The sequence below is a fragment of the Thunnus albacares genome, chromosome 15 (assembly GCF_914725855.1).
Source record: "Thunnus albacares chromosome 15, fThuAlb1.1, whole genome shotgun sequence".
Classification (NCBI taxonomy): domain Eukaryota; kingdom Metazoa; phylum Chordata; class Actinopteri; order Scombriformes; family Scombridae; genus Thunnus; species Thunnus albacares.
In genome coordinates this window covers 21,820,625-21,845,142 of record NC_058120.1, presented here as the reverse complement: position 1 = coordinate 21,845,142, position 24,518 = coordinate 21,820,625, and the positions used below count along the sequence as shown (strand labels likewise).

The following is a 24,518-nucleotide window of genomic DNA, read 5'->3' as shown; positions in this document are numbered from 1 at the left end:
GAAACCATGTGAGAAGTTTAGAGGGAAAAATCAGTATTTCTTTAATCACTATTACTTCAATACTTTAAGTACATTTTGCTGCTTATGCTTATGTGCTTTTGATTTTTCATGCAGGACTTTTACTTGTAATGGAGTATTTTTACATTGCTGTATTGGTACATTTACTCAAGTAAAGGATCTGAAAACTTCTTTCACCACTGCTTTTAATGGTGTCAATTTGCCAAAATGTATACAAATAAAGGTAAAACAAAAACAAAAACCAGAAACAGGCAGTAGTTGTCTCAATTTTGTCTACACAGCTGCCCACAATGTCAGACTTTGAAAACCTCTAATCTAGACAGACTGTGTTTTGGCTATGATTGCTGGAATCTGGCCTAACCATGTTCATCATGGTGGTAGTAGGTCAAAGAGTAGATCTAGCTCAATGAAAAAGTAGCCACAAATTGGCTGGACCTTTTGTCTGTCCGTATAGGATGCACGGGTGTGTTAACATAGCTGACTTTTCAAACCATAGAACAAATAAACCAATTATCCAGATTCTGAGTTGTTAATTAAGTTCCTTGGAGTCACCTGAGGTCAGATCTACCTGGGCCCTACGTGCTGGCTGGCTAGTACAATGCCCCTCCTCCCTTGACACCAACAATAACAATGCCATCTGGCTGTGTTTCAGTGATGAAGCTTGCCAAACTCCCTGAGTCTGAAATGTGTCATAAGGATACACTACACCATGGTCAGGTGGTGTGCCCACAAAGTCACTGAAGCACAAACAAGATGGCGATAGCCAGGCTACAACCAGCAGCCAAAAAAGGGCTGTGGACACAAGACCTACATGGGATAAGATTGCACGGTTGGTATCAAGTCATTCTGTGGTTCACCCTAGACGACATTGTCAAAGGTGTCAGTTTAAGGTCTTGGTTGCTTGCTCATGCATATTCATTAGTGTTACCTAAATATTCATCCAAAATACATACAATACAACTTTTTTATTGTACAGATATTAAATTTTCTTGCACCAGAGACTGTTCCCTTCCACTGAGAGTCAGACTATCTGATGCAAACAAGAATAGTCCATAATTACTTTTTAATCAAGTTAAACACTTTTTTTCTCTTCACCAGAGTTTAACCAGAAAAAAATTATTGGTTTGGTGGCTGATGTCAGTGTCAGAGTGTTTAAAGTTGTATTTGATGACAACACCCATCAGAGAATGAGGTTCGTATATTAGACTACAGGGGCGACTGGTAACTGTGCACGATTGCTGAAATGGTTACAGGCCATCCTGGAGGAACTAGGACGTCTCTTCAACCCCTCTTAGCTGATACTGAATCATGTAATTAAGGGCAGAATCCCTCAACAGAGCGGCCAGGTTGGTGTCACTGAGAGTATCACACACCTGCAGCTTAGCAAATAGGAAAAGGACGCATCCGTTTTAGTTCTACATAAAGACACCAGGAAAACAGCTGCATAAAGTTAATCATGATGTTTTGTTTGAATTAAATATTTTAAATATTAGTTTATATATGTATCCTTCCATGTGGTACACTATCATTTCCTTAAGTGGGTAAAACACCGTATAAAGATTTTTTATTATATGTGATAATAATGATAACATGTTTTCCTGATATTCCCTCCATGCAAAATCTATTTATTTTGTTGTGAACAGTGATACCTCCGCATAATGAGGATGCCACATGCAACACTGACTGGAGCGCTTAAATAATTGAGAACCTTGTTTAATCGGACACCAGCAACTTTAGACTTTGACGTATGGCTTACAGACAGGTTGTATGTGTAATTGATGAGATGATGAGTTGTACTTCAGCATTCAATAGGAGTTGCATTGAATAGAAGTTGCTAAAGCATGCCTTAACTCAGCAACTCAACTCAGCAAAATAATGTAACATAATCAGTGCCTTTAACACTTCTGGGAAACACAGCACACTATGTATTTCTTAATTGAACCATATTTATTCAAGTGAAAAGCTTTATGTACTATTTTATTAACAGCACTTGCGTGACTCAGTGAGGTCATTTTTTTTTAAAACCTTAAGGCTCAAAATGTGAATTAATTTGAAAAACAAGGTGTTGCAAGTAAGACTTGATGCCATTTGGTGATTCCATGACAAAAGACAGTGTGTCTGTCCTAAGACCCAGTGTGCAGCAGTATCCTATTAAAGATTAAAAGGGAGCATTCTTCCAACTAGGCTGGACTGACATTTTGTTTACTTCTATCACTGGTGACATGGCAATATATTGATTAGCCTCATGACGCTTTTCCTGTTTAGATATGGTTTTGATATAACAAATTATACATTACGAATGGATGTAATGTTCCAAACAATTTTTGAGTACAACAGAGACTTTACTGTAACTTGTCTTTCTCTACACTTTGTGGCATTCAAGCTACTTTGATGCTTCTGAAATGCACAAAATGCAACCTCTTGTACTTTCTGAATTTACATTACTTTCATTAGGGTGACCCTTTTTGAGATCTATTATGCAGAATCACAAACAAAATAACAAATTCATTAATTTGACAGCCTGTATGTAAAAGTTGCTGGTTGGCTTTTCACAGACCATCCTAAAAGATGATTTAGGATTTAAGCAAAAAAAAAAAAAAGTTATAACATATAATTTGTTGTTTTCGCAGCCTATGTGGATTGGCAGACTCTGCTCACAGTGACGTCTCTCAGCGGTCCCTAGTTATAGTTACCAGTCTCGGGTTCAACACTCATGCACTATTCATTGGTGTATCACATCACTCCTGCCCAACTTCAGACTTGGACAAACCCAATTCTTTTCTGTGCATCTTAACTTTGTAGCCTTATTCTTACTGCTGTGTAAATGTCTAAAATGTTTATGTAGTGTTGCTTCCATTTCAGAGACAAAAAAGAAGTTCAGGGGCTATTTCCCTTACAGGAAACCTCCTGGAGCTACCTGGAGGAAGGAGACAAGAGCATTGTTTTCTTGTATGGTATGTACCACCAGATTATTTTAATTCCTCAGTAACATCATGTTAAGCAAAGCTCAGATGTGACAAGCACAGCTTTGTCATTTAGGCTTCAATGTTTTGCCGCCTACTTTGAGGAAGCACTTTGTGACGATACATTGCATTTATTTTGAATATTCTAAACTGAATGAGTACTGTGATGTCTTTTCGGTGTAACATGCTGCTCATATTGGTGTTTCATTGTTTTTCCAAACTCTTGGCTTTCAGTAAGATTTAAGCTTTGTTAGTGTTCTACATATATGGTGTGTAGTTTGGACGAATTCCACTTGTTTGGTTGTTTTCTGTTTTCAAGTATTATACACAGCTCTGAAAATGTTAGAAAATATTTAAAAGAAGTAACAGAACATTTAGAGAAAAAGGTGGCAGCTGTCCATGAAGGAATTTATCTCAAATAAACATACAATTTAAAAGGCCAATCTTGGAAATAGTCTGTATACCTGTCATGTTTTGACATTTTAAATTTACAAAATGCCCCTGGGGAAAAGTCAATTTGCAGATGAATTACTGCCTATTATTTTTCATGCATGTGAAATGTATCCTCTTTAATTGATGTATTAAGGTCAGCTGATTTGAATAATTGAAAGCCCCTTTTGAAGGCTAAACCAGGGTGTGGTAGCACACAGACAACCCTCTAAAATGATGGCATACAGGCAGAACTTTAAGTTATAAACTGATCATGACACTCTTAAAAAAATGTATGTTTTTTAAGTTACGTTTTGATTTCTGTTGACATGCATTTAATGTTTAAAATTCTCTGAATAATGTAGACAATTCTCCACTTGCTTTTAGGTGTTTCTTGAGAGCAATTAGTCCTTCTGTCTTGTAAGACACTCGAGTAGTGTGTCTTGGTTTAGTCTGATGACTATACAGTATAGTCCAGTTTTTCAGCAAGAGGTTTTGTGGCTGTTCACGCAAAAGCAGTAAGATTGTGGCTGCAGAACTCATAAATCTCAGAAATCATATATCATATCATATCATATCATATCATATCATATCATTAATATCCTCATAAAAGTGCAGACCTGTTGTCTATGAAATACTAAATCATTATAAATTTCTTTCACAGAGCACACAAAGAACTATTTTGAAGCATGAAGCGCAGTAAGCACCGTGGACACAAGGAGGACAGGAACGGAGGTATCAGTAGCAAAGATGGATGACAGAGGATTAGGTCAAAGACTTCTTTGGGAAATGCTGGGTGACATTACAAACTCATGCCGGCTGGTATCTCATTTCAACTCACCATGCCGAACTAAAGTGCTGGAAACGTCATGCATTCTCTACATTTACTCTCACCCTGAAACATACAAGTGCAGCAGTTACTTGACTTTATCATATTAAGATGACTTCTTCTTGACCTATAAATGACATATTAGCATTGTAGGACATGTTTAAGTATTTCAATTTTACTACAAGTTGTCCTTATTGTGTATCTTTCACATGGTCTCCAGATGAGCCAGCTATTCTGGAGACAGAGAACCTGTTTATGGGAGGAGGCCAAGATCCTGACACTATCTCACTGGCCTCAGTCACAGCTGTCACTACCAATGTATCAAACAAGAGGCAAGCATGATATTGCTGTGCATGTGGCTACCTTTTAAACTGTTTAATTGTTATTGTTGCGCTTGTATCTGGGTCATGACTCTTATGTAGATAAATACCTTCTTGTGCGTTCGTCTGTGCTGTAGGTGTCAAATGTTGTTGTCACTGACTAAACCCAGGAATCACATAAATTCTGTTGTGTGTCACTGATCCCTGATCTCATTATTATGTAGATCAAAACCAGACATAAAGATGGAGCCCAGTTCTGGAAGACCAGTAGATTATCAAGTAAGAGAATTTTAAGATTATTGACTCAGTCCTTTAGATTCATCATTCCAGTTTATACTGTAGAACATTATAAATGTCATTGTACTTACAAAGGAAGGTTGATCCCAAATTTTAGTCTTAGATGTGATGCCGTTGGTATGTTATTAATCAATTAATTAGCAAGTCACTCTGTCAATTACTTGATCTATTAATTTCAGGTCAGTGTGACAGTGATTGAGGCCAGACAGCTGGTGGGTCTGAACATGGATCCAATGGTCTGTGTAGAGATTGGAGAAGATAAAAAGTACACCTCCATGAAGGAGTCAACCAACTGCCCATACTACAATGAAGTGAGTCAGTCATGACAACATATTGTATGTATATATTCATATGTAACTATATAGAAGGAAGATACCCACAATATCACAAACAGCATGTTTTGTAATCCTAACTTTTATTTTTCTTTTCCAGTATTTTGTGTTCGACTTCCACGTGCCTCCAGATGTTATGTTTGACAAAATCCTGAAGTTGTCTGTAAGTTGTTTAATTTACAATAGTTTAATATAATGCCAATTCATATTATTCCTAGTTTGTTGCAAGGTCATAATATCTCCTTGAACCCACCCTTAGGTAATCCACTCCAAAAATCTTCTGCGCAGTGGAACACTGGTTGGAACTTTTAAATTGGACGTTGGCACAATCTACGGCCAGGCAGGTAAAGGATAAAGGAAAATCAGTCATCTCATTCTGAATGTATATTGACAAGAGATATTTAAGTGTTTGGCGAATTTGTTTTCTCTTTTCTCTTGCAGAACATCAGTTTTACCACAAATGGGCTTTGCTGTCTGACCCTGATGATATCACAGCAGGGTGCAAAGGCTATATCAAATGTGATATTGCAGTTGTGGCCAAAGGAGACACTATAAAAACTCCACACAAGGCCAATGACTCCGATGAAGATGACATAGAGGGGTAAATAGGGTCATAACGGAGGCCTTGATTATAAAGAATCCTGCTTCCTTCTTACCACCACACTGTGTTTGTTATGCCATTTCACCATTTGCTATTTCTGTTTCAGCAATCTGTTGTTACCAGAGGGGGTACCTGCAGAGCGACAGTGGGCTCGTTATTACCTGAAGATCTACAGAGCAGAGGGACTCCCCAGAATGAACACTAGCATCATGGCCAACGTCAAAAAGGCCTTCATAGGAGAAAATAAGGACCTGGTTGATCCTTATGTCCAAGTACTGTTTGCTGGACAGAAGGCAAGTAATGGCAGTGATCACAAATGTTGAATGCCCTTTGTTTTTGTAATGTGTGGATAATTCAGTTTCATCTCAGCAAGTCCAAAATATGAATTACACTGACAATACAATGTCTAAATTGACTTAATAAGTATTAATAATAGTTGTAATGTGTGGTTACAGGGGAAAACATCAGTGCAAAAGAGCTGCTATGAGCCCATCTGGAACGAGCAAATTGTTTTCACTGAGATGTTTCCGCCACTGTGCAAACGCATGAAGATCCAGATCCGTGACTCAGACAAAGTGAACGATGTTGCTGTAGGAACACACTTCCTAGATCTACGGAAGATTTCCAATGATGGGGACAAAGGTGATTCATTATTTTCTATTTCTGCTATTAACTGCAGAAGATTTCCTCTGGATATGGGATCACTTTGAGCAACTCCTAAACAGTAAACAATAAGAATGAAGTTTTTAATGTCCTTCAATTTTGATCTACTAAGTATCATAAAAAACATCTGTCAGGCATCACATTTCCATCCTTTATTTGCAAATTATTAGGTGCAAATTGTATTTATTCTTTATTTCTCAGGCTTCCTCCCCACACTGGGACCTGCCTGGGTCAACATGTATGGCTCCACTCGTACCTACACCCTGATGGACGAGTACCAGGAGTTAAACGAAGGGCTCGGTGAGGGGGTGTCCTTCAGGGCCCGTCTATTGATCAGCCTGGGTGTGGAGATACTCGACCCCTCCTCTCCTGAGATTACCAGCTCCACAGAGGTGCAGGTGGAGGGAGTGCCCAACATCTCAGAGGTGGGTCCCTGCCTGGATGGGCAACCATGCAGAGGAAGCCAATTGTTACTCTTGCTGACAGGTCATTGTGCTGCAGTTATTGTGAATTATTAATTGTCTTAATTTAGCCCACCTGGTGCATTATTTAACATGCTGTTTTGCATTAATGTGGCTGCTTTTTGTTGGCGAACAATGTAAGTCACACAGCAAATTCAATTGAGCATAGTGGGACCGTAACCCCGAGCCCTCTGGGATTCAGTTCTCACTGTCAGACAGCTTGTATTACACTGATTGTCAGGAACACTGCATTACATAATATGTTATCCAAGTGCAGCAGCTGTCAAAATTTCATTTGTGTCCTTTCTAAACTTTATTCACCAGAGAAAAGGGGAAGGTTGTGCAGCATTCACATTCAGATACTTACACTTGTCTGTTTATTTTCACAGACTGCAACTGGGAAGGTTGAGGAATTTTTCCTGTTTGGGTCTTTCCTGGAGGCCACAATGATTGACAGAAAGATTGGAGATAAGCCCATGAACTTTGAGGTCACCATAGGTATTTTCCATTGCCTACTCATTATCAGATATTCCTAATGTCTGCCACTGTCTCATTAGACAGAAATTGAGAGAAGAGACTGAAATTGAATCCTTGGACAATTAAAGTTCATTTTCAGTGTTATTTTTTAGCAGAATTTAGTGATAAATGCATATTTTTGAAATAATTCCTGGTGTTAAATTGGCATTATGTAGGGCAGTTTAGGAGTCACCATAATTTATTAACGTTAAAGTATGGTTACTGTAGTTCATATGAAACCAAGCAGTTTTGGAGACCAAGTATCCTCATCAGCATGAGTTAAAAGTGCAGCACATTTAAGGGTGTGACTCGTAACATAGTTGGTTATTTCTAGGTTACTATGGAAACGAGATTGATGGGGTTGCCAAGCCTCAAACGAAGGGGAAGAAGGGGGGAGGCGATGGAGACGAAGAGGAAACTGAACTGATCCACAACTCCAGTGAGGATGAGATTGACGATGACGGTGACCTGACTTCAGTTGCGACTACTCCTCCCATGAAACCTGTCATCACTGACCGGTCAGAGCTATAACAATAAATACATCATCATAAAGTGACATGTGTGATAAACTAAAAAATTAACATGCAATATTTCAAAGAAAAACAGACGCACTAAGATGTTTCTTGCTAAATTCATGTAAGCAGCACAGATTGTTACTTCACTTATATGTTAAGTGAATATAGTTCTAGTAGTCTTAGGTATTACATTTCAAAATCCTGTGAAATGTTATGTGTTTTAGGTGACATTTTTAACGTTATTATGATTTATTTTTCCTTTTTGATGAAATGCATTCCTCATTTATATTCTCAGAAACTACTTTCACCTGCCGTATTTTGAGAGGAAGCCGTGTGTCTACATCAAGAGTTGGTGGCAGGACCAGAGACGGAGGCTGTACAACGCCAACATCATAGATAACATCGCAGATAAACTGGCAAGTCATACAATCGATTAATGGGTAGATGAGTATAGTCTTTTAAAAAGTTAGGTACGTAGTTTTATTAATTTGTCTATTAGAAGTTTAATGTTTCTGACGTTTGATGAATGAGCCCTTAAGAAAATGGCAATAAAAATGTTATTATTATTACTATGTAAACACCCTCTATTGCTTCTGCAGGAGGAAGGACTGAATGATGTGCAAGAGATCATCAAGACAGAAAAGACTTATCCTGAGCGCAGGCTTAGAGGTGTCCTGGAGGAGCTCAGCCAGGCATGCAGGTCTGTAGTTAACAACATAAACCAGATATTGTAATAATGGGCTGTATTTATCATGCAGTGGAATATAAAATTTTAAACTGACTGAGCTCCTCTTCTTTCAGTCAGTTCCTTTCGTTGGCAAACAAGGACCAGAATCAGTCGGGCAGAACCAAACTTGACAGGGAGAGACTGAAGCTGTGCATGTCCGAAGTGGTATGTCAATCAAATAAAGAGCTGTGTTCTTTTCTACTACTTGTTGACTGTAAATATTTGTATTGTCTCTAAATTCTGGGATGTTTCTGGTTGTAGGAGAGCATAGGCACGCAAGCTAAAGCCATGAGGTCACAGGTGAAAAAAAGCACAGTGAGAGATAAAATCAAACTGGCTCATAACTTCCTCCAAAAGCTGCGCTTCCTGGTTGATGAAGTAAGATATACATCATTTTAGGCATCTACAGTACCATATACAAAATACACAGCCTATTGTACCTGCTTGTCATAGTGGTCAATTCATTGGTTTATTTTTTTAATCTGAGTTCTTTTCATTGCAGCCTCAACACAGTGTTCCTGATGTTTTCATTTGGATGATAAGTAATGGGAAGCGTATTGCTTATGCACGCGTTCCCTCCAAAGACCTCCTTTACTCTAACATAGATGAGGAGAGGGGAAAGGACTGTGGTAAAGTCAAAACAATCTTTCTGAGGGTGAGTTTATGCAAAACAGTCAAAAAGAAGTTCATTAAATCTGATATGTACTTTGAAATAATTCATCAAACGTCTTTCATCATTTGTAACCGTGTTGTTTTGCTTTAATATAATGATCTGGTTGTTTTCCTTATATACTAAAGATCCCAGGTAAGAAAGGTTTTGGGCCTGCTGGATGGACGGTGCAGTCCAAGATAGAGATTTATCTGTGGCTGGGTCTGAATAGGCAGCGCAAAGACTACCTGAGTGGTCTGCCCAATGGATTTGAGGAAAATAAGTTGTCCAGAGGACCCGGTCTGCCGTGCTCACCACCCATCAGCCTCACCTACATGAGTAAGACAGTCATCTACTGGCCATACTCGCTTCATCAATATATTAATTTTGTAATACATGAAATAAAGGTGTTCCCTCCACACAGTACAGCACAATGCAAAATATGGACTGATTGATTAATTTATGTGCATCTGGATCTTTCCACAGTGAAACAGATCTTCCAGCTGAGGGTCCACATGTACCAGGCTCGCAGCCTGTTTGCTGCTGACAGCACAGGATTGTCTGATCCCTTTGCAAGAGTCTTCTTCTCAACACAAAGCCAGGTCACTGAGGTGAGCGCACTCAAGGAAAGGGCTTTTTAGGAAGTGAGCTGAACTTGGACCTAAAATACATACATATAAATACTTACATTATTTGACTTACTGTACAGCAGATTCTGCATCTTTATCAAATCTTTTGTTTTCTTGCCAGGTGCTGGCTGAGACTCTCTGCCCAACTTGGGACCAGCTACTGGTTTTTGAGAATGTGGAGCTGTTTGGAGAGGCCAGCGAACTGAGAGACGACCCTCCTATCATCGTGATTGAACTCTACGATCAAGACACAGTGGTAAGGGTTGTTTTGAAATAGAGACACCTCTCTGTTTCCATTTGAATTAATGTGAGCGTGAGTCTACCTTCACACAGCTTGAGTTTCCGGATAGCAACTGTCTTACCATCCTCCTCCATCCTAATCATCCTAATAATTTAAGAGTCTGTCTGTCTTCCATTTGAATGTAAGACTAAACATATTATTAGTAATGAGTTAGATTCAGTGTGTGATATGCCATTAATATTGTGTCATACTATTACTTCATAATTAGAAAATTGTTGAGTGCTTTTAAGGAGTTTTTAAGATTTACCACTTTTGTTTGTGTCAACAGCAGCCTGATCTGAATTATATTTGAAAGAATGTGTTTGCTGACTGACAATTCTATATTTGTTTCTGACGATAACACCATTGTTTTGGATGACCCCTTGGATAAGTAGAGTGTGGAGTCTGATGGCTTGATGTACTGTAGAGGCACTGTAATGTGTGCAGAGTAAACTGTATTGAAAGGCATGCAAGAGGAATAAGATATATATCAATGGACTTAATGCTAATTTACAACAGTCCAAAGGGAGGGGTGGACTCTCCCTTATCAACTTATGCCTGTTGCATTCCTTTAAGTTAAATTTTGTGGTTTTTGTATGTGGGCAACAGAAAAATTGGACTCTTATAACCACTAACTGCAAGAGAGATTTAATAGTACATATTTAGAAACCGTAGTAATCTTTTGACATGACATAAACACACCTGTTTTGCAGTTCACTGGTTATTTTAGGTATACCGCTTTTTTCTCTTTTGGGCTCTTTTGACTTCATTGCTTTTATTTATCTATCTGTAGAAACATGTGCATCTCAAGCCATGTTTCTCCCTGCTGATAGGACAAATCAAATGATGGCACCATGAGCGACCTTGTTTAATTACTTTTTCTAATAAAGCCAATCTAATAAGAGCAGTGACGGATTGGATATGGTAGGCCAAAAAGACCATTCTGTCAAATATTCCAACCAGAATTCATGTGTTCTTGTGTGGAAATTTAAAGGTTTCATCTGTCATATGCTTCCAGGGTAAAGCTGACTTCATGGGCAGAACCTTTGCCAAGCCTGTGGTCAAGATGGCCGACGAGCACTATGGCCCCCCACGCTTCCCTCCTCAGCTGGAGTACTATCAGATCTACCGTGGGAACTGCACAGCTGGAGAAATGCTGGCAGCCTTTGAACTGTTGCAGGTGAGCTTAATGTTTACATGGCTACAACTGTCACTGGAAGATCATATTGAAGTAAATGTTTTATAATCGTTTCTCGTGATGTCTGTTAGATTGGCCCCAACGGGAAAGCTGACCTGCCACCCATAGACGGTCCAACAGATATGGACCGCGGCCCAATCCTGCCTGTTCCGCTGGGAATCAGACCAGTGCTCAGCAAGTACAGGATTGAGGTGAAGACTTCATTTTAGCTTTAACTTGAACAATTTTACTTATTTACTAGAAAAAGCAAAAGCAAAAGAAGCCAACAAAATCTCTGCTTACTCCAGGTGTTGTTCTGGGGCTTGAGAGACTTGAAGAGGGTGAATCTCGCTCAGGTGGACCGGCCTCGTGTGGACATCGAATGTGCTGGCAAGGGAGTGCAGTCTGCCCTCATCCCCAACTACAAGAAAAACCCCAACTTCAGCACCCTTGTCAAGTGGTTTGAAGTTGTATGTTATCATTTAAATTACTCCATTAATATTTACATTTTCTATCACCTTCTATTAAACTGAGTGGACTACTGACGTGTCAATACAAATTCCTTTACACTCATACTTCAAAGCAGTTATAATCTATATTTTTCATAATAACAATATGTCAAATGGTAATGTGAAAGGCGTCGCTTGTAGTGATGAACCTTCAGAGAATTATCACTCAACTCTGCAGCTCCCTTCGGCTTTATGGAGCGAGTTTCTGCTCATTGTTAAGCTGTCTGGCCGTAGCTTTACTGTTTTGGTTCAGTCTCACCACTCTCATATTGTTGTTTTTGGTCAAAGCAGGTGGCTGTTTTCAGAGTAAAAGCTCTAAAAACCCATTGTATACTACCAGCTCAGGACGAAACGGCAAACAGACACAGATAGCGACTAGCTGGTGAACCTAGTGGAACATTTATCAGCTAAAGAGACAGATATTTCCTTCAGGAGTTGGTAGAGACAAAACACAGAACTAATGGAGAGTGAATATTGAACTTCACCATCTCAGGTGGACAAAAACACGACTCCAAATGAATGATAATGTTGCTTCGCAATTGCTGGATGTGTAAATAAGGAACTGTTTGCTAACAAGTTCAACATATCACTTATAAGCTGATGATATGTCACATATGTTGTGTTTACAATGTGTTTCTGATTTCCCCAATGGGCCAAAAAATCAGTTAATGCAGGTTTAAAGTATGAAACTAATCCTGGATTTTGTGTCTCAGGATTTGCCTGAGAACGAGTTACATCACCCGCCTCTGAACATCCGAGTGGTGGACTGCAGGGCTTTTGGCCGCTACACTCTGGTTGGCTCCCATGCTGTCACCACCCTGCGGAAGTTCATCTACAGGGCAACAGACAAGCAGGCCAACAACTGGTCCACTACAGGTAGGTTGGCCCTTAATAAACCAAAATCTGGAGTCATATTACACAATTTTCACATTACTTACTTATTATAACTTGCGATTCTGAAAATTAAAAACACACAATATATGTTTGCCCAAGCAATGTTGTCTCTGGTTGTCATGATTTAATTTTGAGAAATATGTCATTCACAACATCTGTTTATCTTCCAGAGGAAATCGTTGTTGTCAACATGGAACCTGAGCCTGCTTATAAGAAGATGGAAACTGTGGTCAAACTAGACTCTGTGAGTTTTTACATTTTCAATTTTATGTAACCTTTATTGATAGAATTAGACCCAGTTTGAATTAAAAATCCCATATAAAAGACAAGTCTAAAACAGAGAGCTCTTGACAGACACCATTCACACACTACCAAGTGAACAATTATGGAATAAAGAGCCAATCAGATCAGGCTGTGTAGAGTAAAATATTGTTGCATGATTTTACATTACGCAATCTATTTCTCTGTGTAGTGCTCCGATGCTGTGGTCAAAGTTGAGGTGAGGTTGCTTTATATTTTATGAATTAAAAGATTTTATGTTTTATCAAGGAAACTCAAAACTATACTGACAACCTATTTAATGTTTTTTTTGTATGAAAAGGATGATGATAAGGATGGAAAGGGGAAAAAGAAGAAGAGGAAGAAGGGTGATGAGACTGAAGAAGAGGAACTTGACGAGAGCATGCTGGACTGGTGGTCCAAATATTTTGCCTCCATTGAAACTTTGACAGAGGTAAGAAACTGGAATTTGGATTTATTGACTGTAGCAGCTAGATGAAGTTAAGCTATACTTAACAAAACCATCCAGTGCTACAAAGTATGATGGCAGCTAAAATAAAATGCTCTTATATTTAAACTTTTCTTATTATATTTTTTCACATCTTTATTATCTTGGGGAAATTTGGATCTTGTTTTGATCTTGATAAAAAGTTTTAAAAATGACCTCCTGCTCCTATAGGCACTCAAGGCTCAAGAGGCAGCTCTCTCAGATTCAGAGGACAAAGATGACATGGACATTGCAGATGGTGGAGGTAAAAGTTTTATGTTGTCTGTCATGCTTTCACATGCTTCTCTGTCAGCCCTGAACCAAGTAGTAGTAAAATCTGAGAGAAAAACAGCAAAATTGACTTCCTTTGAAACTTTTCTTTGATTATTTAAACTGTCTTGCACTTCAAATACTCAACTGCCATCTCCTAGTACTGAAGGATGATAAATAGGACCAACAAAGATGCTTTTTTTTTAACTTTTCAAATGAAGTTCATCTTTTATAAGCTGACTAACTGTGTTGTTCTCTTCTACAGTCCAGTAGTGATCTGCTGCAACACTCATAGCCCAAGAATGCCTACATGTAAATACTGACATGAATCCAAATTTCCATATGTGGGCCAACCGCTTTTTCTCTCCCATATGCATATTAACCGTATGCTTGCCATGAAAGTTGTCAATTAGAACTAAATCATAATGCAGATTGATGAGCTTTTTAAAATGATATAAATACATTTGAAACATGTTTGATTCTGTGCTGTACCAACCAGAGTCACCAATTTATAATTTGAGAAAATATATACTTTGTGCTGTACCATGTAAACTGATGTTTATGTGACATACAGTAGAAAAGTAATAAGAACATTGTGAGCTTGTCTTTAATGAGCTCTACAGAGACCTCACAGCTCTACAGCTGCCTGCCTGGAGGATCCTGTCTCGTTACCAAGTATCCCCACTGAACTGTATACTTCTGTAGTATACAATTCAATGGTATGCTTGCTGTATACAGCTGGTTTTGGCAACTTTCATGTGGAATTCATGTCTCGAGTGCTCTGCTCCTTCACCCCCCGCCCCCCACCCCCTCTTCACTCCATCCTCCACCGCTAACCTGTACTCAGATATCAAACCTGATGACTCTCCTGTGAAAGGCACCAAGAGAGGAAAAGGAAAGAAGGACAAGAAGAGGCCAGTACTCGATCCGGCAGGGAAGAGAAAGCCAAAGCTGGATGAGCTTAAGGTACTAAAATGTCACGTTTAAACTGTTGTGAAGATAACAATTGACTATACTTGTTGTTTGTACATGACAAGATGTTATAGGTAGAAATATAACCTGGAATTGTGAGAAAAAGAAAACAGAATTCATGTTTTTAATTTTTTTTAATTCTCAAACAAGGTGTATCCCAAGGAACTGGAGGGTGATTTTGACGACTTTGAGGACTGGCTGCACAGTTTTAACCTGTTCAGGGGAAAAGGTGGCGATGATGATGACCAAAATGTGACAGACGAAGACAGGATTGTTGGAAAATTCAAAGTAAGAGCAGAGAGAGTACAATACATTAAGATAGGATGAAGTTATTTTTCTCTCAGTTAAGTAATTTTTTCTGTACATACCTATAATATCTTTTGACAAACAGGCTAATCATGGATTACCATTTTATTTAGCCAACTTAAGACTGTTAAAGAGCGTGAGGAATGCTTCTGATTGTAAAGCGTTTTTCTCAATATTATTGTGACATGTTACCTTTAACCTGAAATAACTGTGTTTCTTAAGGGCTCAATGTGCATGTACAAAGTGTCAGATGATATGCCCAGAGACGTGAGCTTTGACTCCAACATGGGGATGTTTCAGAACATCCCTCACAACGACCCGATTAACATCCTCGTCCGCATCTATGTCATCAGGGTAAGCTATGTATTCTGCACTCTACTGCATTTTAATGTGAATACTGTTGTAGATATGATTTTTTAAAAAAAAATCAATTTAATCAATCAATCATCAATCAATTTAGTCATACTATTTATTGGTAGGCGACTGATCTGCATCCAGCTGACATTAATGGGAAAGCTGACCCGTACATTGCAATCAAACTGGGAAAGACAGAGATCAAAGACAAAGAGAACTACATCTCAAAACAGCTGAACCCTTTGTTTGGCAAGTAAGTAGAAAGACTTTATTCTGTAACATTCAGTAGATCAATACAAAGGTATTATTTGATTATACAGTACATGTATTGATTATGCATAAAAACCTAACAAATGCTGTATTTCTCATCCTCTCAGGTCCTTTGATGTTGAAGCCACATTCCCAATGGATTCCACACTAACGGTGTCAATTTATGACTGGGATCTGGTGGGGACTGATGATCTGATTGGAGAAACCAAACTTGACCTTGAGAACCGCTTCTACAGCAAACACAGAGCCACGTGTGGTATCACGAGTAACTACGCCATGTAAGAATCAAAGACTGACCTCCCTGTGGCAGTGTGTGGACAAACTTAAGTAAATAATATAATGTGGAGCATCAGGAAGTAGTGTTAGATGATATGTCAGTCACAGAATAGTACATGAAATTGAAACTTGTGTAATGTTTTTTTACTTAAGTGTAGTGTCATTTTTTTCATAAAGGACGTATAATCTTATTATAAACTGTAGAGTCATCATAGCTTTACATAATGCATTATTTTTCATAGCTATAATTACTTTTATTCTTCTCTGTAGCCATGGTTACAATGTTTGGAGGGACCCGATGAAACCCACACAGATCCTGGCTAAGCTGTGCAAGGATGGCAAACTGGATGGGCCTCACTACGGCCCTGGAGGAAGAGTGAAGGTGGAGAACCGTGTCTTCATGGCACCGACTGAGATCGAGGACGAAAATGGTACGTGCAGATTTCACTCACAGTTTTGTTAATCTTAATATCCACCAGGAAAATATTTTGGATGAGAAGTGTCTTGTCTGTAGTATTGGCTGCTTGTGATATTGGTAATACAAGATGGACTTGTTCTAATTTGTGCCGGAGCCGCAGCTAAATGCCTACAGTACCTGTAAAAATGCTAAGTGTGATTTCAAATAAATTTTAAATTAAACCACATGGATTATTTGATGTTGTTTGGCAGGTCTGAAGAAGCAGACAGATGAACATCTGGCTCTGACCGTGTTGAAGCACTGGGATGAAATCCCGCGGGTCGGCTGCAAGCTTGTCCCAGAACATGTGGAGACCAGACCACTGCTGCACCCTGATAAACCAGGAATTGAACAAGTACGTCAATGTATTCATGTTTTCTCGACTCCAGCTTCACCTTTTAAACAGGGGTCATTCTTCTAAGTAACTTAAAATATTTGTTTTCATACTAAAAAACTTTGTTCCCTTGTGTTTAATTGTCTTTAGGGGAGAATTGAGATGTGGGTGGATATGTTCCCTAAGGATATGACGGCACCTGGCCCTGCCCTTGACATTTCACCACGGAAACCGAAGAAGTATGTTGACACTGATAAAGTCCAGCAGGCAGAGGTGCTGCCTGAACTTTTATCTGAATAAATTATAAGGTTTAATTCAGGGACGGTGGTAATTCATCATTAATCATAATATTATTAGTGTTTGATCATATATCTTGTCATTTCTGCTTGTGTTCAGGTTTGAACTGAGGGTGATCGTCTGGAACACAGATGAGGTTGTTCTAGAGGATGATGATATCTTCACTGGAGAGAAATCGAGTGATATATTTGTGAGAGGGTAATGTTGAGCTTGATACTGTATATTTTTGTGTTATTTACTCATTTCTCTCTTTTATAATTGTGCACAGATGGACCAATATTTGTAATACATAAAAATACAAAAATATTTGATTCAGATGGAAAACAATACTTGTTCAAGATTTTGAATCTATCCTTCACTTCTCTGTCTGTAACAGTTGGCTGAAAGGGCAGCAAGAGGACAAGCAGGACACTGATGTCCACTACCACTCCATTACTGGGGAGGGCAACTTCAACTGGCGCTTCGTCTACCCCTTCGACTACCTCATGGCTGAAGAGAAAATCGTCATCTCTAAAAAAGAATCAATGTTCGCCTGGGATGAGACCGAGTACAAGATCCCAGCTCGTTTGAATCTGCAAGTGTGGGACGCTGACCACTTTTCAGCAGATGACTTCTTAGGTCAGTCATTTATAACGATCTTTGACTTCATGAATCCTTATTTTTGCCACAGAATTAAAACACCTTACTTTATTTGGTATATTCTATAATTGAACTCATCAGGCCTTTTTACCACTGCCAGTTAACCTTTCTTGCACTTAACTGAGTTATATGTCTTCTTGATAGGTGCGATTGAGCTGGACCTGAACCGCTTCCCGCGTGGTGCTAAGACTGCCAAGCAGTGCACCATTGAGATGGTGACAAATGAAACAGAGATGCCCATGGTCTCCATCTTCAAACAGAAGAGGATCAAAGGCTGGTGGCCATTTGTGGCCAGAAATGAAGAAGATGAGTTTGAACTCACGGTAGGTCACAGTAAATGAAAGCCAGTAAATCAAAATGTTGGTTAGGACTGATCTACTGAAACAATAAAAACTGGACTGAATGTATCAGAGATGGACAGTTGATTGTGCTTCTAACTTGAGCTTATTGGTAATGAGGTCATCTCTTATTGCGGCTCTGCGATTTCAAGCTCAAGTTCTTGTTAGTGTGCCTGACACTTGTAACATCATCAGACTAATCTGTAGCTGAAACCCTTGTAATGACTGAAATCGATTTTTGTCTTTTCAGGGAAAAGTGGAAGCAGAGCTGCACCTTCTGACAGGAGAGGAAGCTGAGAAAAGCCCAGTTGGTGAAGGACGCAACGAACCAGAGCCGTTGGAGAAACCCAAGTATGAAGGATATTCTCTAAACACCCCACTGTTGTCCTCCTTATTAATGACCACTCTTTAGATCTGTTTCTCTTAATTACATTGTTCAGTTTATTCCTTGGCTTGGCTACCTTTCACACCTCGTTATAAACACACGGTTACACAGATGCAAGCATAAATACAGATTCTGTCAGTCCAGCTTGACCAAAAAAATTAACTCCAACAAGTGGTCTAATGCAAAACAGGCCAGAAATAACAAAATAAATACTATGATAAATACAAATGAATAAATTAAATGAATAAATCTGTCATAAACATAAAAACAAACTATAAAACAAACATAAACACTATTTAAAGAAAAATAAAATTACATAATACAATAATAACAAAAATGAGCAATTTCCTGAAACGAGCAAAGACATTTGTACGAATTTACTTCAACCAAGTTCTGGATTTATGCCTACTTTACATGGTAAGTTGCTGTTTCTTCATATCTTTTGTGTATTTCTACCTACAAGTTCTTAAAATAAGTTGTTTCTATGTCTTGCCTTTTGCTTTGTCTTTGTGTCAGTAATGTCAACTACATTTACATTTAGATTTGGCTTAGAAAGAGAGCAACAATGGCCCATAGCGCTGAGAGTCTGTATTACTGAACATTTTGTGTTTCTGTCCTTCCAGCCGTCCAGACACCAGCCTTCTGTGGTTCCTCACTCCCTTCAAAGCCATAAAACACTTGGTCTGCAACCAGTACAAGTGGCTGGCCATCAAGATTGTCACTGCTCTCCTGCTGCTAGCCATGCTAGTTCTTTTCCTCTACAGTATGCCTGGTTACATGGTCAAGAAAATGCTGGGAGCTTGAGATGTCGCTCAGACACCTCAGCAGAAGGTTCCAGCAGTTTCACTAACCAGATGGCCTCTGCCTCTCTATCTCTCTCTAGCCACACTTTCCTTTCATTCATAGCATTTTAAAAACTAAATAGCAACAATACTATAATTTAGGTAAAGCATTCAATTAAGATTAAAATAGTAACTATTTCTGTTGCAGAGCATATTCTACTGAATATTAGAAAGTCGGTTTATTGAATAAGATATTCAAATACTAACTCTCAGCTATCAGGTGAGAAAAAGAAGATAATCAACATACTCAATGTCTATAGAGTTATTTCATATTCTGAAGATGAAGGTGTCGATTTAAAATTGAGGATTTCCAATAGATTACTTTTTTAGCCATAGTATGTTCACCAGTCTGGAGTGGAGAGAGCTCTCTATTACTGAAGATTAAGGCATTGTGAGAAATAAATCTCTGCACCTGCTTCTGAAGAGGATCAGCGCATTTCCAAAATCCCAATATGCAGTACTTTGAAGAAAGAAACAATCACTGGTGGGTTTAAGAACTGCATCTAAGATCAATCTGTTGAAGAGAGAATTAATAAAGAAAGTAATAGCAGAGAAAAAGAACTGTTTATAAAACATAAGTAGGGCCAGAATGCAGATGTAAAGATATCCCATGATACAAGACGAAGACTGAGAGGGCACAAGACAACACTTTTAGATGCTCATTAGCATCAGAGCAGCGGCTCAGATTGGAAATTTGAATCAGTCAAGTACAAAAAGACACAAAAAGTTAGTTCTGTAAGCATGTGAGAAAAAAATACTTACACAACAATGATGCACAGAACAAAGAAAGAGCAAGAAACGTCATATCGATGGTTAACATTGTGGAGGGATGGTCATGGTTTTGGCCTGATATAGAAAAATAAAATCACAAAACTCATCAGACAAAACTAGACAAGACACCATCAGTAAAAATGGGACCAGTGTAGCCAGTTTATGAAGAGGAGCAGCTGGAAGGACCCATATTCTTGTTAATTCAGAGAATGTTTCACATGATCAAGATGAAATTAAGGTAGAAAACCTACAAGCAACAACTGAAAGAGGCTACAGCAGAAGCGTGGAACCAACTGATCTAAACATCCCTGCAGTAATGCTGCTGTGTATGAAATTTACTGAAATCTTGCAGTGTGATGACTTGGATTTCTTACTTTTGAGCCATTTTTATTGATATTCTAGTAAGGTTTGCAGTGATTTATAGGATTTGTATTTGCATTTGTTGGTCAGTAGCATGCACAATACGGCTTTATGACAAATTTGTGAATAAAGTTTCAAGAAAAAGAACATTTTATTCTTTTTTCAGCAGAGTGTAAAAACATAATTTAATAATATCAGCTCATCCCCATTTTACCCTCTGCAACCAGCAAATCAATAGGATTGCTTGTCACAGGAACGGCTTTGCTCTCATTTTCTATTTGATTAAAAAAAAGGAAGTATTAATTGTTCTATCAGTCCTAAATTATTAGCCATTTTCCTTTGTAAATATGAGTTATAGGCAGTGCAAAGAAAGTGAAAAGTGACTATTGACATCAACACAAGAGATACAGACTGGAATTATAGGGCTAAAACACATTCCTCTGTCGATCAATAAGTGTCCTCTTCATCCAACTTCTACACACAAAATAGACCAAGGTGTGTAAGTAAGCAGGCCTTACCTCGGTCAGATTAGGTTATATCAGCTCTTAATGGGAGCACCCCTCCATAATTCTATGTACATATCATATTAACTGAAATATTTTCTTCTTTGACTTGTTGACTAGCTTTGGTGTTTTGTAACACCTGTTTACGTCTCTGTACTCCACCAGCCGTCCAGATGTTGCCCTCCTCTGGTTCCTCATCCCCCTCAAAGCTGTGAAACACCTGATGTGTGACCAGTACAGGTGGCTGACCATCAAGATTGTCACTGCTCTCCTGCTGCTGGCTATCTTGGCTCTTTTCCTATACAGCGCGCCCGGTTACATGGTGAAGAAAATGTTGGGAGCTTGAGTTAAAACTGTTTTCAAAGGATGTGCATTCAGTTATTACTGTCTTATTGTTGTTTGAATGTCTTTGCACCTACCTGTATATGCCATTTGACAAAAGAATTGATGCACTATTACAATAGCAGTGCTAATAATAAGTCTTCAATACATTCATTATCAGTTATTAATGTAGTCTAATGTGTAAACACCTCGAATATTGCTATTGTTGGCATGATAGCTATGCAGTTTTTGCTCTTGCTTGTAATGTGGTTTTCTGTATGCAATAGTTTGTGACTTTATAACCATGTAATACATTCACCAAGCATGTCAGATATTAAGAATTTCATTGATAAAATATGTGTGAATTTTTAGTTGTGTAGTTGGCTTGTGTTGAAATTAAGATTTTATTCCTTAAACACTGTTTTGTCATGTTTTCCTGTTGTATTCATGGTATTTGTCTTCATCAACAAGGTGAAGTCAGACTATGTATGATATTTCACATTTGTGAATAAACTGACCTTTGACCCATTAATCTTTCCAGTGGTCCTGTTATCTTTGTCCTTGAGTTTGTGTGGTATGTATGAGAGAGCATTTGGAAATTAAATCGCATGGGTTCGTGACCAAAATTTCCAAAAATAGCAACATACATTATTTAATCAAAAATCTAGTGAAAGCAAAATTACTAGGTTAGGATGTTCTGCTGCCGAAGTTGGTGTTGAGTGTGTGGGTGCAGCTAAAGAGGGGGTTGGTTCTGGGACACTGTCGTGGGCTCAACTCAATAAAAAACACCACTTACTGAGACAGTGCCCACCTGATGGCCATGTAGATTTGCCTGCACTCTCACACTCACACACATAAAACCCAAACCAACAATTAACTAATCCTACTTAAAAGTATTGTGTGTGCATCCAAAGCCGGATATATCTTCTTCCTCTGTGCTGTAGACCTCCGTTGTTGTTCAAAAACCCATTAAAAACACGTCAATGACCAACACCACTACACTGGGTGGCATTTTCCTTGATTATGAAGGGTTTGGTCACGTTAGTTTGTTTGGAAATGGCTTCAAAGACTAATAACAGCGATCACGTTTTCAGTCTCTGGAGAGTAGTTTTGTGTACGGCAGACACCACTGTGCATGTGTGGGGACGCAGTTCTGTTTACAGTGCTTCGCTAGCTTGCTGTACTACGTATCACAACCTCTTGACTTGTAAATTTATCAAAGAAATTCAGTACAGATTCAAAATTCAGTACAAAGGCAATACACTACTTTAAAGTAATACACATAATACTTGTAAGTAGGATCAGTACATTGTTGGTTTGGCTCTGCACATGAGATTTGTTGACAATAAGAACATTTTAGAAAATTGGCAGCCATATCCTTTAATGGTGCATTACATCAGAGAATGGGACAAAACGTTTTCTGATAACTAGCGCCTATTTGTAAGATTGATGGAGAGCTAGACAAGTAGGGATGATGTAGGGATGATGGCTGGACTAATGAGTGGGCCATGACATTAACATAATATCAAGGCAGTGTAGCCAACCACAGCAGGTTAGCCAAAGCCAATGCAATGAAGATATACTGTAAGATGAGGTCAAAGCCACAGAATACCTGCTCTTGGCTTGGGTGAGAGTAGGTTTTAAAGGCAGCTTAAAGGATATGGCTGGCGATTTTTCTATACTTTTCTTATTCAGTCAACAAATCTTGTGTGCAGAGCCAAACCAACAATTAATTGATCATACTTAAAAGTATTGTGTGTGTGTATCCAAAGTCTGATATATCGTATTCCTCTGCGCCATAGACATCTGTTGTTGTCCAAAAACTATTAAAAACATGTCAGTGAGCCACACCATTGCCACAGTAGTTTGTTGTTTGTTGTACTGAAGTTCTTTGAGAAATTTACAATGAAGTATAAAGTCATGAGGTTGCGATATGTTGCGCAACAAGCTAGCAAGGCTAGCGAAGTGAACGGAATTGCTTTCCTGCACATGCACAGTGTCACAGTGTCTGCCTTACACAGAACCGCTCTCCTGAGACTGAAAACATCATTGCTGTTACTAGTCTTTGGAGCCGTTTCTAAAAAACTACCATGCACAAAACTCTTTGTAGTGAAGGAACGTTTGTAATGGTGTGGCTCACTGATGTGTTTTTAAACATTTTTGGACAAAAACGGAGGTCTATGGCACAGAAAAAGACCATATATCAAGCTTTGGACACACACACAATACTTTTAAGTAGGATGACTCTATTGTTGGTTTGGCTCTGCACATGATATTTGTTGACAATAAGTAAAAAGTAGAAAATTGCCAGCCACATCCGTTAAAGGATACGATTTATGAGGATACAGCCCTATATACCCAATACATAATACACTGTTTTTGGACTATTTTACTGTATTATGTGGTATTGTTTATGGTATGTTTGTATGGTTATTACGGTATTGTTAACACATAATATAGTAATCTAGTCCAAAAACAGTGTATTATGTATTGGGTATAGTTTTCTCAAAAAAGTGCATTTTTCAGATAGGAGGTTTTGCTCTTTGGCAATCGATATACAGTACATTGTATATGTAACCAATGGAAATATGAATTTAGATAATAAAGCCAGATAATTATGGCATTCTTACACATTGTTCATGTCTCTGTACTCCACCAGCCGTCCAGATATCGCCCTCCTCTGGTTCCTCATCCCTTTCAAAGCGGCAAAACACCTGATATGTGACCAGTACCGGTGGCTGACCATCAAGATTCTCGCTGTTCTCCTGCTGCTGGCCATTTTGGCTCTTTTCCTATACAACATGCCAGGTTACATGGTGAAGAAAATGTTGGGAGCTTGAGAGATCTGGTGAAATTTACTGTTTTACACTGTAAAGAAATCATTAAATTGTGTGTTGTTGAGTTTTTTTGCCATTGATTTTGACAAAAGACACAATCAAAATGTAGATTATCAGCTTTACTAGTGTAGCTAATATATACAGTAATAGGCAATGTTGTTCTAATTTTGACATGTAATCACTATTCCATTACTGGAATGTAGTGGTGAAGATTTGTTACAATTTCCCAATGACAGTTTGTTTTATTTTGCCTGACTTACTATGATTCTGATTGTTGTTGTTGTTGTTGTTGTTGTTTTTGTAGTGATTGTTGATGTTGCAAAGTGAGACTCTTTTGTGCTGATTTATTGTGAACAGTTTGTCAACAGTGTGCAGATATATAGTTGGCTTTGAATTTGTGAATAAAGTGAC

At 38.5% G+C, this 24,518-nt stretch overlaps 1 protein-coding gene across 4 annotated transcripts in view; it reads left to right on the top strand.

Annotated features, from left to right (window-relative positions):
• LOC122997905 (otoferlin-like) overlaps positions 1 to 24,518 on the top strand; it is a 25,678-nt gene extending 1,160 nt beyond the window's left edge. The window contains exons 2-45 of one of the 4 annotated variants that reach the window (XM_044374247.1): positions 671 to 847; positions 2,881 to 2,972; positions 4,075 to 4,145; positions 4,460 to 4,571; positions 4,784 to 4,838; positions 5,036 to 5,167; positions 5,289 to 5,351; positions 5,448 to 5,532; positions 5,630 to 5,789; positions 5,896 to 6,082; positions 6,245 to 6,431; positions 6,654 to 6,877; positions 7,303 to 7,411; positions 7,764 to 7,947; positions 8,240 to 8,360; positions 8,544 to 8,644; positions 8,746 to 8,836; positions 8,933 to 9,049; positions 9,174 to 9,326; positions 9,470 to 9,659; positions 9,807 to 9,931; positions 10,071 to 10,205; positions 11,248 to 11,409; positions 11,499 to 11,618; positions 11,715 to 11,876; positions 12,629 to 12,791; positions 12,980 to 13,053; positions 13,282 to 13,308; positions 13,411 to 13,542; positions 13,768 to 13,840; positions 14,693 to 14,811; positions 14,968 to 15,105; positions 15,346 to 15,477; positions 15,603 to 15,730; positions 15,855 to 16,025; positions 16,294 to 16,454; positions 16,693 to 16,835; positions 16,965 to 17,053; positions 17,211 to 17,309; positions 17,488 to 17,729; positions 17,895 to 18,073; positions 18,339 to 18,439; positions 19,097 to 19,304; positions 21,115 to 21,198. In XM_044374247.1, the coding sequence (XP_044230182.1) occupies positions 4,100 to 4,145; positions 4,460 to 4,571; positions 4,784 to 4,838; positions 5,036 to 5,167; positions 5,289 to 5,351; positions 5,448 to 5,532; positions 5,630 to 5,789; positions 5,896 to 6,082; positions 6,245 to 6,431; positions 6,654 to 6,877; positions 7,303 to 7,411; positions 7,764 to 7,947; positions 8,240 to 8,360; positions 8,544 to 8,644; positions 8,746 to 8,836; positions 8,933 to 9,049; positions 9,174 to 9,326; positions 9,470 to 9,659; positions 9,807 to 9,931; positions 10,071 to 10,205; positions 11,248 to 11,409; positions 11,499 to 11,618; positions 11,715 to 11,876; positions 12,629 to 12,791; positions 12,980 to 13,053; positions 13,282 to 13,308; positions 13,411 to 13,542; positions 13,768 to 13,840; positions 14,693 to 14,811; positions 14,968 to 15,105; positions 15,346 to 15,477; positions 15,603 to 15,730; positions 15,855 to 16,025; positions 16,294 to 16,454; positions 16,693 to 16,835; positions 16,965 to 17,053; positions 17,211 to 17,309; positions 17,488 to 17,729; positions 17,895 to 18,073; positions 18,339 to 18,439; positions 19,097 to 19,277 (5,373 nt within the window). In that variant the 5' untranslated portion in view covers positions 671 to 847; positions 2,881 to 2,972; positions 4,075 to 4,099 and the 3' untranslated portion in view covers positions 19,278 to 19,304; positions 21,115 to 21,198. Of the gene's footprint in view, positions 1 to 670; positions 848 to 2,880; positions 2,973 to 4,074; positions 4,146 to 4,459; positions 4,572 to 4,783; positions 4,839 to 5,035; positions 5,168 to 5,288; positions 5,352 to 5,447; positions 5,533 to 5,629; positions 5,790 to 5,895; positions 6,083 to 6,244; positions 6,432 to 6,653; positions 6,878 to 7,302; positions 7,412 to 7,763; positions 7,948 to 8,239; positions 8,361 to 8,543; positions 8,645 to 8,745; positions 8,837 to 8,932; positions 9,050 to 9,173; positions 9,327 to 9,469; positions 9,660 to 9,806; positions 9,932 to 10,070; positions 10,206 to 11,247; positions 11,410 to 11,498; positions 11,619 to 11,714; positions 11,877 to 12,628; positions 12,792 to 12,979; positions 13,054 to 13,281; positions 13,309 to 13,410; positions 13,543 to 13,767; positions 13,841 to 14,692; positions 14,812 to 14,967; positions 15,106 to 15,345; positions 15,478 to 15,602; positions 15,731 to 15,854; positions 16,026 to 16,293; positions 16,455 to 16,692; positions 16,836 to 16,964; positions 17,054 to 17,210; positions 17,310 to 17,487; positions 17,730 to 17,894; positions 18,074 to 18,338; positions 18,440 to 19,096; positions 19,305 to 21,114; positions 21,792 to 23,929 lie in introns of those variants that run through there. The other 3 variants (XM_044374250.1, XM_044374248.1, XM_044374249.1) reach the window with 3 other exon arrangements.